The following is a 15,920-nucleotide window of genomic DNA, read 5'->3' on the forward strand; positions in this document are numbered from 1 at the left end:
GCAGCATTACAGCTCCTCCTTCCTTTTCCTCAGGAACAACATATATCTCTTTCTCCACACTCTCAAAGTTCTCAAGTTTCTCTTCTTGTCCAGCTGCATGGACTTCCTGAGTCAAGTCCTTATCAAATTCAATGAGTTTATTTACTGTTAAATCCAGAGTTGCAACATTTGTAGCCAAAACATCAATTTGGCCTTGTAACTTTCCCAAGAGAACAAAAACTCTGTCCAATTTAGCATGTATTTTCCCTCCTTCATCCATTCTTGTAATGTCCCAAAACCCCCTCTAGAGGGATTTTGGTTACTTAAAATTCCTTCCAGTTCAAATCCAAAAGCCAAGTTAGTTTGTATCAGTTCTTCCTTGTTTTCAACAAATTATAACCAAATTGTAACAAATATAACCAGCAGAGACAACAGAAACAAAGTTCTCTTTTTCAGTCTTGACAGCTAATTTGACAGCTGTCAAACTCTTCAATACCTCTTCAACAGGCTCTCTTGCGGATCACTCCCGGGTCCGGGGGGGTGGCACTTCAGCTCCCAAAATTAGCTCTTATCCTCCAGTAAAATTACTTATACTGCCAAATCGTGAAATTAATGTCTTTTGCCCAATAAACAAGAAAAAAATCTCTCGACCTTAGTTAGCTGATCCTTGCTTTAGATTATTTACAAGACGGGGAGACGGATTTCCTGTTTGCGCCTTCCCCAATCGTGCCTAATTCAAAAAAAATTTTCTTTGTAAATCCAATTTCCGTACTACTCACGGGTTGTTGCTTTTAATGCCCAATTGTTCACAAGAAGAAGTCAGCGCTCTCCGACCATGGCATGCAGCTTCACTCCGCAGGAGAAGCAGTCGACTCTCAGCACCGCGCCGCTCACCCCGTCCCCCGTTCCGAAGCCTTTAAAAAGGCTCCTTCGTGGGTCGGGGGGGCGCAAATGGTGCCCACTGAGTCACCAAGTTCACAGGCTTCACCGCCTGTGATTTCTGAGGGTCCCCGCGTCACCGCCGCGGCAAGACCCAACTCCTGCGGAGCCGATTCCCTCCGGAGCTCGGAGGGAATCCGCCATTAGCCGATGGCGCTAACCCGGAAGTCCAGATTGTGACCTTTCATCCCCACAAAGCCTTTGCAACTCTTGTCCCACATTACAAGAGGAAGCAGATTCCCCTTTTAATCAATTAGATAAACAGCACAGCACTGATTTAGACTTATGCCAGCCTATATGCTCAAATCAATATCGATTGTATTTAAATTAAATAGGTCAAGCAAGATCAACTAGTACATCATCTACAAGTCAGCTTATAGCAGTGGTGGCGAACCAATGGCACGCGTGCCAGAGGAGGCACTCAGAGCCCTCTCTGTGGGCACGCATGCCATTGCCCCAGCACAGAGCTGGCAGAAGGTGAGGGTGGCGTGTTGAGTCCTCAGCTCAACTTGGGCGGCTGGAGCGCCATATGCATGGCAGGTCAGCACAGGAAACTGTGCGGCAGGAGCAGGATGTGATGCCTGACAGGGCGCTGACTCTCTCCAAAACGGAGGTCACAGCTATTCTTTGGCCTGAGTTCGTTGCACCCAATTGCACAGAGGCTTCCAGAGTATATTGTGGCAATTAGTATTTTGAGCGAGCAGGTTGCAAAATAGCACCGGCAATGATTATGGTGGGCCTTCAGTTTTGGTTGCTGCACGAGCAGGACAATAAAGAGCCAAAATCCCCAAACTGGCCCGTCCGCTGCAGTGCCTTTAGGGCTCCTTTTGCTCAGCCACTCTGCGTGGGATGCCCAGACCGAGAAGGCGCCCTCATGGCCAGGGAGGCGCAAAGGGAAGGGCCGGGTGGGGCATTAGTCCCATTCGGATATGTGACTCTATCCCCAAGCAGGCGCTCATGTTGTTTTCAGAGGCTGGGTGTGGATCCTGGGACTTGTATCCGAGTAGAAGCACCTCAGATGGGGTGTCGGGGGGTGCAAAACAGAGCCACAACCCCCAGGGCATGCATTGTCCCTAGGGAAGCCTCTGCTGTGGGTGGGGAGGGTGCAGCACTCTGTACATGCTCAAAGGCATGGGCCGCTGAGAGTTCCGAGCAGTCGCCTTCCTCCTCCTGCTTTGAGGTTGATGCTTTATACACTCTCCGGCTACACCAGACACCCTGTGTAGGGGCTGGGCGGGGCTGGGCGAGGGAGCAGAGCTAGCATGTGGGGCAGCCCCTGGGGCCCTTTCAGGAAACGGCGGAGCGATGGAGGGGTGCCGCTCTGCACACGCTCAGAGGCCTATGCCGGAAATGCTTGCTTGCTTGGACTGGAGCTTAAAAGTAGGGAATCCTTAAAGTGTAGGATTCTCTGCCAAATTTTAAGTCAATGAAAGCACTTGGTTTGGATCATCTTAATGTAAACTTTTATAAGTTGTTTGTATCATTGAAAGCTCTGTTATTGTGCTTTTCTTTTAAGACAAAAGATGTTAATATATGAGTTTTTTTCCTAAACTAAAACCTCAGTATTCAGGTTAAATTGCCATGCTGGCACTTTGTGATAAGCAAGTGGGGTTTGGGTTGCAGTTTTGGCACTCGGTCTATAAAAGGTTCGCCATCACTGGCTTATAGAAATAGCCCACCACAGAAGTCTATTTCTTTCTGAATATTAACCAGCAGTTCAGAAACAAAATTATGATTTGATATTTCTATAGGTGAAATCCAATGCAAATGACACTCAGAGCAGACCTATTGACATTAACAGGCAAGTTACCGAAGGTCATTGATTTAAATGAGGTTATCCAACTAACACTGGATCTCATCCTATATCTATTAGAGTACATAGCTAATTCAGGCTTGACAGCAGTAAATCTATTATGGTCAACCAACTATTAACAATAAAAACAAAATTACAGCCTCAATAAAACAGATCATAAAGAGTGACAGTCTGGTAATCCTAAAAGACAAGAGAGAAGGAAGCATGGATGACTGCAAGGGATACTATAATATGTAAGGTATTGTAGTATTTGTAAAGCATGCAGCCTTCATTAAAGGTGGACAAAAAAGGTAAGAAATTTCATTTTTCATTCTCACTGTGAAAAAAATAGCAAACCTGCAGGTATAGTCAGTAGCTGGCTGTTGATACAGATGCAAATCCACAACAGTGGCTCTTCAGCTGAACTACACATACTCACTCACATGAGTACACACCTCTCAACTGCTTTATGTGGTGTACACAGGTACCCTTAAGTTGTTGTGTACATACGGCGCTGATTTGCAAATTACACACACACACACACACACACACACACTTGCCACAGCAATCATGAGAACACTGTGATGTTAAATAAATAGCAGAACATTAGTCACACACCTAAATCTTAAACACAGATGCTGCTTTCAGGCACTGTATGTAACACGGACCCTTGCCTTCATATATCATTCCACAAAGATGCAACAAGTGAATATTGACCTCAAATGCATAGGTTTTCTGTTGAACGTGTTCATTCTTGCAGGTTGCAAGAAGTATGTTCTCTATTAACACAGACAGGTTTTATAAGGGTTTGCTTGTGTGTGTATTCTACATTAAAGATACTTGCTAGTAACTCTCTTCATTTGTCTTTTAAAAAAAATTATACATGTGTTACCTGTCCATTCTGTCAGCTATGGATTATGCCTTGGCATATCTTCTTCCTAGACTTAATTCATGCCAGGGAGAAAGAAAGGGATCTTTGTTTTTGTGGGGATTTTTATGCTGTTGTTGTTGTTTGCATTTATTTCTCATGCATTTGCAAAGGTGGTTCCTTTCTATAACCTTACTGTTAATAGCAAATTTCTCTCTCGAGCCCCATGTGCAGCATAGTCAACACTGGCTCTTCCAAGTGGTTATGGGCACATAACAGAGTGGAATGCACAAGTATCTGAAATATGAGCGAGGACAAATGACTGAGAACAAAACAGCCACCCCATGATCTCATAGCAGAAACCTAAAATATGGAATGTATTAAAATGTTTGCTTAAGGAACATAATACCACAGTGTCATCTTCAAAGGAAATTGGTTTCATTATTTAAACAAAATGCACACATTAACAATGTAAAATACTTAAACTGTGGCTCTTGCAACCCCACGGGTTGGGTTTTTGTTTTTTTTGAAGCCACAGAATAAACATGCAGCATTGGTTTAAAATATTTCATTAACATTAGCAGAGAATATCTTCAAAGATGTAACTGAGACCAAAACCCACTACCACCAACCCCCATGTTCCCAAATACGTTTTTATCAGAATACAACTTTCACTTGTCTGGGGCAACCATCAGATTGGATGCACCAGTAGGGCTGGGATTTCCTACCACCTCACACTTTCCCAAGTTGATGGGAATTTTATCTGGAAGACACCAGAATGGGGACAGACTCTCTAGATCACAAGTGGATAGCCTGCAGCCTCTCTCTGTGCAGCCCACTGCCACCCCTGTGCAGCTGTGGTGAGAAAGAGAAGAACTGTCAGGATGTACAATCCAACCTCAGAGAGCATTGTTCCTATTCTGTTCTAGGCACACATGCACTGTGGTTCGGACACAGGGCTGTGTGTGGCACATGGAGTAGTATATGTCGGGTTGCGCTCATGCCCAGCTTTTCTGCTGCCTCTTCTGTTTCTCATTGTGGCTGCAGCATAAAGTTAAAGTGTGTCACACAGAAGGAGATACACAATTACTTTTAGAGGCCAGCACTGCACCAAGGATAAACCTACTTAGATTCATGCACATGAATCGGCCTCAGACTGGGAGGGATGTGATGTGCAATGGCTATTGATCTGAAGAAAGACCATGTAGCAGAATGGATGAAGGCTGAGCAGGACTCCTAGGAAGGTACACTAGGGTACCAGGGGCTGAGGCTCTGAACTCCTCCATTCAGAATAGCTAGAAGGCAAGCAGGCAGGGCGTGAGTGGAGGCTGGTGAGTACATAAGGAGTGGTGCCCCACCTACTTTTGCCATTGACATTGCCTGGTATGCAGCCAACCACTTTTCCCTGCAGGAATGCAACCCTTGGCTTCAAAAGATTGCCCATCCTTGCTCTAGCTGAAGGAAAGAGAGCACCTGGCTGCTATTCTTCCTGCTTCCACACTTCCTGTTTAGAAGCAGGGTGCCCTTAGCCTGGGAAAAATGGGAGTGTTTGCAGAGTCAGCTAGGGCCCATACACAGAGGGTCAAACTACACATTAATTATAAGAATGTAATTTCACACAAGAAAAGCAATGGACTTAGAACACAGTGCAGGCCTCTAGTCCAACTATGGACAACAGATGCCTCTGGAAGATCATAAGCAGGGAAAGAAGTTGATGATTTCCAGCATCTGGTAATTAAAATAGAGTACTCTACAACCCAATTGTGCCTGCAGTGGGGAACAAGAAGAGAAACACAAAGCCCAGCTGTGTGAGAAGCATGCCAGAACCCTGCTGGATAACTATCTTTCAAAAGTTGTGTCATTAGGAAAGTAGGGACTATGATGTCAGAGCACCAAGTGCAACTTGGGAAGATAAATGGTGCAAAGCAGAAGACAAGAGAAGGCCTGCCGCCCACAGTCATCCTCCATTGGGCTGTGGTTGTTAAACTATCCCTGCCACTGGATGGAGCCAAGTAGGACATTCGAGTCAGAACAATGTGGTTTGTAGTCATGTTCCATTGCTTGCAGTGCTCTTGCTCCCTCTCCACCAGCCAACACAATAGGCCCTTCAATTGAGGGCGGGAGCTGCTGCCTATTGCACAGGAAGTTGTTTTTGATAATTATATGATATTATAACATTGATATTGAATTATGAAACACATTATTAATCCAACTTTGCTAAACTTCAAGTGGAATATTTCTTTGCCGCATACAACTTAAAGGTAAAGGTACCCCTGCCCATTCGGGCCAGTCTTGCCAGACTCTAGGGTTGTGCGCTCATCTCACTCTATAGGCCGGGAGCCAGCGCTGTCCGCAGACACTTCCACATATGATACATACAATTTACTTGAAACTGTGAAATGTAAATATTGCCTTCCAACAGTAAATATCTCTAAAAATATTCAGGTAGGTTAACTGTGAATACCCACTACTATGAGCAACACTGATAAATTTAGGAATCCTATATGAGTAAAGAATGAAGTTTTATAAAAAAACCTTTCTTGCTATCTGGGGCCAAGAAAGAATCTCCAATATGCTATGGTGTCCTTATTGTAAATTCCAGGGCCGGTACTGAAAATTCCCAGGCAGTGTCAAAAGGTCATGACATGCTTACATCGAAAGGGAAGCCAGGCACAAGTGGCGGCCCTGGATGAGAGACCTTTGTTAGAGAGCATGGTTTCTTTCCCAAGATCAGTTCATGGGAAATTGTTTACCAGTCTCGAAGTGGTCTTCCCCTGCAACTCGAAAGCCCAGCTCAGTATTATTCCACCGAAACGAAACGAAGTTCACAACATAGCCATTTTTATTTACATTTAAATCTGATGAGGAACAGCAAAAATAAATAAGCTGGGTCTAGCAAAATGCAATGCTGGCTGAAAGCTGAAAAACAAGATATGGTAAATCATGCAATAGCATCATCTGGCACAGGGAAAGTCTAAAAAGAGAGAAATAACATTCCCTCAATTTTATTATTTTCCATTGTAGTGCCTGTATTTCACATTGCTTGTTTGGGTGCACATTGTTCCTGGACAATCCCTATAATGTTAGATAAATAGTTGATCTCAAAGCAGTGGTGCGTTTTGAGAGCTCTGCAAACTGTTCTGGCATTGTGTGTGCGCGTGTGTGTAAGCAATAAGAACCAGACCCACCCTGGGTGGTACTGAGACAGTATATGCTCATCAAGTACCATGCGAGATGTTGTTTTATTTGATGCCAAAGAGGAAAGGGGTTGGGAGGGGAAAGGGGTGCTTTACATTCACTTCTTCCCTTTCCTGCCTTTGCCTCTCAGCTATGATACAGTAATTTTTCCTTACATCCATCTCTCCAATGCATTTCCTACCAAAGGGGGTCCTTCCATGGCCTCTTGGATATCTGTTCCAGGTCTTTAGAAAAAAAGCTGCCAGATCCAATATAAAACAAAGCAGCAATCTGCTTTCTTGTATTCCAGTTATGAGCTGCACCAAATGGGTTAACCATGGTAATTACAGATCTTATGAAATGCTCTCGTAGTCCTTTTTTTAAAAGGCGGAAGGGGAGAGTACAACTACCAACTATAGGAAAGCACAGAAAAGTGAAAAAAGAAAGGTGAATTATTGTCCGATATCCACAATTAATCAGTCAGTAAAAGTGCATGGATTTTGGTGTGAGTGTGAGCAGCAATTTATTATTTTTATTTAATCACTGCTGCCTGAGATTCCATTTTCAGTCTCAGCATTTTTCCTCATTAATGTCAAAATGGATTTCATTGAATATGATTTATCAATTGGAAAATATAGGCACAGTGGAATTCTTTTAATGATATACCCCAGTAAAAGGGCTACTAAAGATTTATTATCAACAACAAAATTGTACTGTAGTGAGTTCAGTTTCACTTTTATCGTTCTTATTAGGGAAAAGTAGCCTCTACACTTCATAAATTCTTCTTCGGTTACAAGGAAAGCAGCTAGAAATATCTTCTGGAGGAAAACATCCAAGCATGATATGCTAGAAGCAATATGTCTGGAAAAAAAAGAAAAAGAAAGAAAGAAAGAAAAAGAAAAAAGAACAAAAGCAAATAGCTGTCTCTAAGAATGCCAAGGGAATCAAATAACTAAATCTAAGATTGTATATGACCATTTCACAAAGTCTCATCCCTTATGATGCAGCACTAATAATTATGAGATGGCAAGTTTTTGAGGATTCTCTTCTATGTACTAGGTATGACCAATAGAGGTTCATAGAGGTATTCTCAGAATGGCGGGGAAAGAGAATTCTAGAGGTAGGAGTCAAGTATAAAAGTAACTCAAAGATAAAGATACAAGTACCTAATAGATAAAGTTATGTAGCACTCAAATGTTGAAAATTTAAGGTCCGTGGACACTGGCCACAGAATTCTTTTTCCTTATGCTTATCACTTCATAAAACCCTCTTGCCCTGCAGCCTCTTTTTTTCAACCTAAAGGGGGGGGGGGACACCCTGAATTGCAAACAAATTAAAAGCAAACCTTTGATCCAACAGCAACTGATTTTGGCCTAGTTTTATTCCATCCCTAAACTACCCCCAAGCTTTAAAAAAAGAAATGCTGCTATGGTTTAATGAAAGCAACATGTGAATTTAATGAGATGACTACAGACTGGCCTAAACATCCATGTTTAGTCAATCAGTGTTACATAAGGCTTGCTGAGATTTACAATAGAGCTCTGCTTTATAGCTCTGGAGGAGGGACAGCAGTGTCACAAAGGCAGCAGCACTGCTTGAACAAACAAAATTGAAAATGCAAAGCAATTCAATTTGGCTGGACACCTAGGAGACACACAAGATTAAATTCTCTGCAGAAGTAGAGATGTGTATTCCTGGTTTTGTTAACATCCAAGATTTAGCAGTATTAGAGGCTTGAATTTTTTTTCTCAGTTCAGTCAATTAAGTGGAAGACGGTTGAGCTGTTTGAGCTGTTGGGAGTTACAGGGCTGGTTCTTTTCCTTCCAAGGGCTTCCAGGTTCCACATTATGTGAATATTGCTCTACTACATGAAGGCGTGTTGCTGCCAGAGAAGCAGTGTTTGTGTGGTGCTTCTCCTTCCTCACACTGGTTCCAGATTATGTGGAGGCAATCTATGCTCATTTGTGCCCTTCTAGGCACACATGGTGCCTATGGGCATCATCTGTGATGTGACACAGAGAGAACAGCACCACATGTGACAACTGCAGTAGGCATTGGATATATGGACCTTGTCCGGTAGTTTCTGTATAATGTGCATCGCGTCCATGAAAGTAACAAATGTTCATTCACAGGAACAGTGCATTTAGCATTTAAATGTTGTGCATTGTGCATTGTTCCATAACCTATTCATCGTTAGGAGTATATGCGCCATTTGCCTGCAATTAAGTACAAATCTGAAAATACTGAAAATATAGCATTGTGAATATGGGTTTGCAGTATTCCCTAAACCAACTAGTGGCATCATTTTGAAATGGGGACAGGGAAAGCCAAATAGCAGTTATTAGCTACCAAGAAGTCACAGACAACTAATGTCAAATTCAGAATCTTGACAGTCTAGGTAGGGACTGATACACTGGGGGAAAGAGTAATACATCTAATTTAAGCAGCAACCAAAAAGAAAAGAAAAAAAACCAAACTTGAGAAGTTGCAGTACCTTTTTTTGTTGTGTTTTTGACAGCTGCTAGTACAAAGACACAGTTTCCCAAAGTACAACAGTTTATGAGGTTGGGGTACAAAGTCACTTTGGCATGAGAAGATATACTGGAAGTGGAACCAGTTTGTTAAACAAAACCAGACATGTCTGTTTCGTCTGCCTTCAAATTTCATGGAAACAATCAACAGTAAGAAAAGGACAAACTCGGTTTATTTCCACAGTGAAGAATTCCTCTACTGAGAAGTATGATCATTTTCCTGATGATGGAAAAAGGACAGAAGAATAGACTTGTACCTGCTCCTTGCTTCCACTATGAACAACAAGCACATATACATACACTCTCACATGCATGCATAACGTACACACTGTTAAGAGAAACTGCATGCTTGCACGTGCGCACACATGTACACTATGCATCACATAAAAGCATACATGACTACTGAAAGAAACAGGGCTGCAAGAGAAGTAATTCTGTCTTACAACCCCCTCCCCATGCTTGTGGAGAGAGGTGGAAAAAAGTCCTTCACAGAGTCCAAAAAAGGATTTTCCTAAACTGGATGAATGGGCAAAAAAAACCCAAGCAAATGAGGATCGAGGTAATTGTAAAGTAATGCACATATGAGCAAAAAAATCTTAACTTCACATTTACAGAGATGGTATTTGAACTGGCAGTGTGATGTCGTAACAGATAACTCAATACCCCATGAGTTGTGGCAGGTAAAAAAAAAAGAGGGGGTAGGGGAATTCCAGAATAATGTATTCCATTCTTGTCACCCATATTTTAAAAATGTTTTTATAGATAATTTTTGGCAATGAAAAAGGGGTCAGCTAAATTGATCTAAGGGTTGGATGAATGAATGACCATCTGCCATTGATGCATCCTGTGTGTGTGTGTCTATTGGTTTTTATGTTTTAAACTTTTTATCATTTTTATTGTACATTACCTGGAGATGCTTGTGTAGAAGACAATTAGTAAATTAATAATAAAAGCAACAACTAGAACTCAGAAATCATCCAATGAAGCAGATTGGAATGATAGTTGATTCAGGTCTGACCAAAGAAAAAACATCTTCACACAGTGCATAATGAATATATAAACCCAATTCTACACAATGTCATATTGGCCACTGGTGTGAACTATTTTAAACAGAGGTTGAGCAAATTGACAGGGGACCTCTCTCCATGGCTATGAAGTGATTATATATGGAATCTTTACGTACTACTGCCTTCATGTCTTCCTTCTGTGTTTCCTGGAAGCGTCTTGTTAAACACTGCAAGAAGCAGGGTGCTTGAATAGAACTTTAGTATGATTCAGCATGGCTCTTACGATATCAAATTCTTATGAAGCAGAAATCTTGTCACTTTGTATACCCTTTACATGTTTATGAATGTATAGTAAAAAAATATAGCACTTTGATCTGGTCCCAAGCAAACAGCTGTCTGTGTGTGAACTTATTTTTATAATGAACTCAAGCTGGCTTTCAAAAAATAATAATTTAAAAATCCTAGATGGATACACTCGATATCACAATGTAATATATTATTCTGCAGTCTGCTGCCGTGCAGCAAATGAACATCCCTGGTTTTAATTTATCAGGCATGCTGTAAGTGCCAAGCATTGCAGAATTGTTGTCAAGTTTAGGAACCAAATTTCACAGCGATATACGCTGTGTTATTACTTATTTCCTCAGAGGAAGCGCCAAGTGCTTTCATTGGAATTCTGCCTCATCAGCCCACACAAACTGCTGCCCTTGAACAGACAGGTGCATGGACCTAACTATCCAAGCACAAAACAGAACAAGTTTAATGTCACATTATATCAACAGTTTAAGATAAAATACCGTGTTTTTATCTACCTTTGGTGGGTCAGTTTGAACCTAAAACTTGCCTTGCTGATAGAAACAGAACCTTCAAAACAATTGTCAGATGTTCAGTCAACAATATCACACAGGATATGTCACAGGATAGCCAGAAAAGTGTTTGGACCACTTTCCCTCACTTGGTGCTTTACCTTTTTGGACTTTAAAGTATTATTTGTCCAAAAATAAACATTTTATAAATGCAAGGATTAAACATCCCCAAGGAGGCAGACCTCTCTCTCTCTCTCTCTCTCTCTCTCTCTCTCTCTCTCACACACACACACACACACACACACACAACTTCTTCCTTGCTCCAGCCTGCCCTTCTCTTTCCCTTGTGGGATAAGGTAGCCTTTTATAGGCATGCTTGAAATCCTTCACCCAGCTCCAGATGGTTTACATTATCCATAGAGCACTCAGAGGGAAAAGACACAAGGCAGTATGGTACTTCCCTAGAATAGGATTCATACAAATACTGACTGTTAAAATTGCAAGGACACCTTCACTCTATCACAGGACAGAATCAAAACTGTACATCTACTCCCTGTTATCAAGCGAGATCTCCAAAAGCAAACACAAAAGTGAAAAACAACAACACTTTTTTTGATGGTATCTCTTTTGGAAACTGGCAGCAAGCCACTCATTATTACTTAAGGCAAGAGACCGCTGCTTGTGTACAAAGTATATCATATTGTTAGAGGAGATAGTATGTGCATTTTTTTAAACACACTTATTCTTCCACTGGTTTGAGAGGTTTGGTATTTTTCATGGGGGAACACTCAGTAACCAATTCCATATTCTGGAATACACACAAGTAATTCAAAACTGGTTTAATGCCAAGAACTAAAAGATCATGACTATAGATTCAGGTAGAAGCCATGTTGGTCTGACACAGTCGAAATAAATTTAAAAATTAAACAATTGTCCAGTAGCACCTTAGATATCATGACTATGTTTGAGTATAGTACAATCACTATGCAATGTAGATTACTTTGGTTTCAGAGTATTATGCTTGAGTTAATTATACTAATTTGTTTTCCAAAATATGATATGTTTCAGCCCAAAACATGGAAGGGGAACCTAAGAGCCAAAGGATGTTTGTGGTCCTCAGCCTAATTTCATGTGGATTGACAAGGAGGAAAAAGCACTTTTGGTTCTGGCCCTGCCCATTGCCAGCATTTGACAAACTCACACACCCCCTGCAACAGATTACTCCCAAAGGAGCTAATGTTACAGAATTACAACAACAGTATCAAATTGACTTTGGCTGCAATCATAACCTCACTTTCCTAGGAATATGCCCCACTAAATTCAATACGACTTACTTCTGAGTAGACATGGTTACAACTGCATCCTTAGGGCTATAACCAATGAAACTGCCCTATTCATGAAAGTTTCTCCTCTCCTCCCCCTGCATGCTCCAATCGGCAATCAGCCTTCTTTATGGTCCAGCTTTCACTTCCATACATCACTACTGGGAAAACCATAGCTTTTACTATATGGACCTTTGTTGGCAAGGTGATGTCTCTACTTTTTAAGATGCTGTCTAGGTTTGTCATTGCTTTTCTCCCAAGAAGCAGGCGTCTTTTAATTTCATGGCTGCTGTCACCATCATGGAGCCCAAGAAAGTAAAATCTCTCACTGCCTCCATTTCTTCCCCTTCTATTTGCCAGGAGGTGATGGGTCCAGTGGCCATGATCTTCGGGGGGTTTTGAGACTTACTCCCAGGTATAAGTGCATTAGGACGGCAGACTAGCATATTTTTTGACTTATATCCATAAAAAGGTAAAAAGTTAGAAGTCACACTAAAAGCTTGTTGAAATTTGTGCATGCACAACCAGTTTTACCTCTGTCTACTACAGAAAGACAAGTTAACAATGTTTTTGGTGGCAATAGTTCACATGAATTTAAGAAGCTTGTTTTAAAAATCTTGCCCCAGTATAAAGCAAAAATTTCCATCTTTAGCATGGTGAATGCTGCGAACAAACACAAAAATGTATAAACAGGGAGTGGAGCTTATGTCCTTGGATAACCTCCCCAAGACCTTTTAAATAGCCAAAGGAATTGGGGCACACATGCAACGGAGAAAGTCATATTTATCCGTTTCAAGCTCTTGCAAGTTACTATAAAGTGCAATTGCTAATATTTAATAATTGTGTTAATAACATCCTTGCAGCGACCAATTGATGTGGCTTAGCATGCTCTTACAAAAATGAGCCCTTTTTGACAATACGGTTACTTGGTACAGAAACCATATGAAGACAATATACAAGAAATGCCATTGTGAAACAAGCACCTGTTTATCATTTAGCATCACATGACACTGAATACGAAAGAAACAAAGCAAGTCATGGATGAATTTAAGAAAATGACTCGGTGATCAACCTAAAGCAATAACACTCTCCACATTCCCAAGCCTAAAAATACTTCCTGAGCCCCTCAGGCAGGAATTTTGCTCACTCAGCCACAATCTCTCCCTGGGCATTTTCATGGATCCAGATGCCCTCAAACTACCCTTGCTTCATCCCTTCTCTATATGATTGGCCCCAGGTCATATATGCCCCTGCACAATACCCTCTTCTCACTTGCACTCCCTCTGCAAAAAGCTATTTCTAAAAAGACTGCTACATCAGGGTTTCTCACAAAATATTTTGTTTCTCTTACAGTTGGGGAAAATTCTTTATTAATTACTGATATATACTACCTTTTCTTGCAAGGAGCTCAAGATGGTAAACACGGTTCCCCTCCCCCCCTTCCCATTTTAGCCTCACAACAACCCTCTGAACTGAAACACATTAGGCTGAGAGACAATGACTGGCCCAAGGTCACCCAGTGAGCTTCATGGCTGAGTGGGGGTAACTGTCATGATTCCAATACTGCTCTTGGTGACTCAAAATGCTTTTGTAGTCAAGACTATTCTGGCCAACTGAGGGTTGGTTTAAACATGCATGACTGCCATTTAGGGGCTACACAATGTGTGAATTAATTGCCATAGACCAAAGCCACAGATAAAGTGTTTTCATCGCCATCTCTCACCTCAAATGCATTAAAGAAGACTGTTCCAACTCTTAGCCATAGATATTGAGAGTTGAGTAATCATACCTCTTTTTAGAAGTTCTATAATCATGCTAAGCAAGCATGCAGTGGGGAGGGCAAAGGGCGATTAAGCATGCTAGCTTTGCCTCCCTGCTCTGGGTCACCATTCTGATTGCCCTTCACAAAATGAAGAGCGTTCTTCTGAAATGAGGAGGCTCCTGTACCCTCATATTTCTAGAATGTGTGGGAGCTGAATCCTAGGGGTGGATGAGCCTAGAGGAATGTAGTTTACCTTGCAGTACAGTCTTGAGTGGCTGCACTAAACAAAAACCAGAAACCTAGATTAAATTCCGTACAGACCTAGCTACTGGACAAGGCAGAGAAAAACAAAAAATGGTAGGCTTAGCCGTCAGCTCAGGTTCAGTGTAGGTTTCAGTTTTAGGTTATAAAGGGAAGCATATCAGCTAAAAGTGTTTTTTGGGGGGTGGGGGTAGAGCATTGGTCCAAGTTAAAAGTGTCATATTTCAGAGCAGGTAAAAACTAGTTTGCTCTGTTTTAAAACACACAACCCTAATCAGTTTCAACTTTCAGTTCAGTTTTTTAAAAGTTAAAAACTAGTCTGTTTTAAGAGTGTAAATCAAGCTGAAGAAGAAGAAGAAGAGGAGGAGGAGGAGGAGGAGGAGTTTGGATTTGATATCCCGCTTTATCACTACCCGAAGGAGTCTCAAAGCGGCTAACATTCTCCTTTCCTTTCCTCTCCCACAACAAACACTCTGTGAGGGGAGTGAGGCTGAGAGACTTCAGAGAACTATGACTAAACCAAGGTCACTCAGCAGCTGCATGTGGAGGAGCGGGGAAGCGAACCTGGTTCACCAGAACCTGGTCCACCACTCTTAACCACTATACCACACTGGACACTAGAGGGTAGCACTTAGTGTCCTCAATGTCCACTTCCCTGAAAGAATCCCAAATTCTCACCTAACATCTTTCTTAATTACCACTCATTGTCCACTTCTCTGACAAAAATCTCCTTATCCAGGAGGCTAAATGGACAACCTATATGTAAGTGGGAATTGCCATGGAAGTCCAACATAGCCATATTTGACTTCAAGGGTAGAAACATCTAAAACAGGGCAGTGGGGGAGATTGGTAAAAAGAAATTGAAAGGGAAAGTGAAGATCAGATTTCTCCAGAATGTGCATTGGTTATTTAAAACCATAATAATATAAGCTCAGCTGGAATGTATACTACAGATAAGGGAAGATAACACCTCGGCTATGAGGACAGCAAAGTGGTTAACAAGTAGAGACAAGGAAACTGCTAACAGTTTCTAACAAGGTATCTCTGCAACTTTGAAATGTAAGATTTACTTCTGGATTTCCAACCCCCCGCCCCCTGGCCACTAGAAGCATGACGGAATTAATTTTATTGTACAGTTGTAAGCTTTATGAGCCTGTATCAAATTAAACATCAGGGGGAACAAGTCAGTCCACTTCTAACAAGTTATGCCAACATCTGAGGCAAAGTGAGTTTTTGGCCATTCCAGTCCAGTGGGTAGACAATTGTTTCCTGTTTTCAAAATGTTCATTCTGCGGTGGTAGACTTGCCCGTAGAACTTATTTCGGTTCATATTATATGCATCATACCAAGTACAATGATGCTGTGAACTGATGTCAGACATTACATTTTAGCAGTTGCGTTATTCCCTTGTTTTCTGTTATTCATTAAATATGCTGGGAACATGATTTAAATGGTTGATTTCTGTTGCACAGCATG

At 41.6% G+C, this 15,920-nt stretch overlaps 1 protein-coding gene across 3 annotated transcripts in view; it reads right to left on the reverse strand.

Moving 5' to 3' along the window:
* The window catches only part of LOC128407920 (homeobox protein engrailed-2-like), a 219,882-nt gene that overhangs the window by 80,474 nt on the left and 123,488 nt on the right, over positions 1–15,920 (reverse strand). The window contains exon 3 of one of the 3 annotated variants that reach the window (XM_053376940.1): positions 7,395–7,616. The exons of the other annotated variants lie outside the window; for them this stretch is intronic. Within the exon in view, the coding sequence (XP_053232915.1) occupies positions 7,561–7,616 (56 nt within the window). The 3' untranslated portion in view covers positions 7,395–7,560. Of the gene's footprint in view, positions 1–7,394; positions 7,617–15,920 lie in introns of those variants that run through there. 3 annotated transcript variants of the gene reach the window in all.

Source organism: Podarcis raffonei, chromosome 2 (assembly GCF_027172205.1).
Source record: "Podarcis raffonei isolate rPodRaf1 chromosome 2, rPodRaf1.pri, whole genome shotgun sequence".
Taxonomy (NCBI): domain Eukaryota; kingdom Metazoa; phylum Chordata; class Lepidosauria; order Squamata; family Lacertidae; genus Podarcis; species Podarcis raffonei.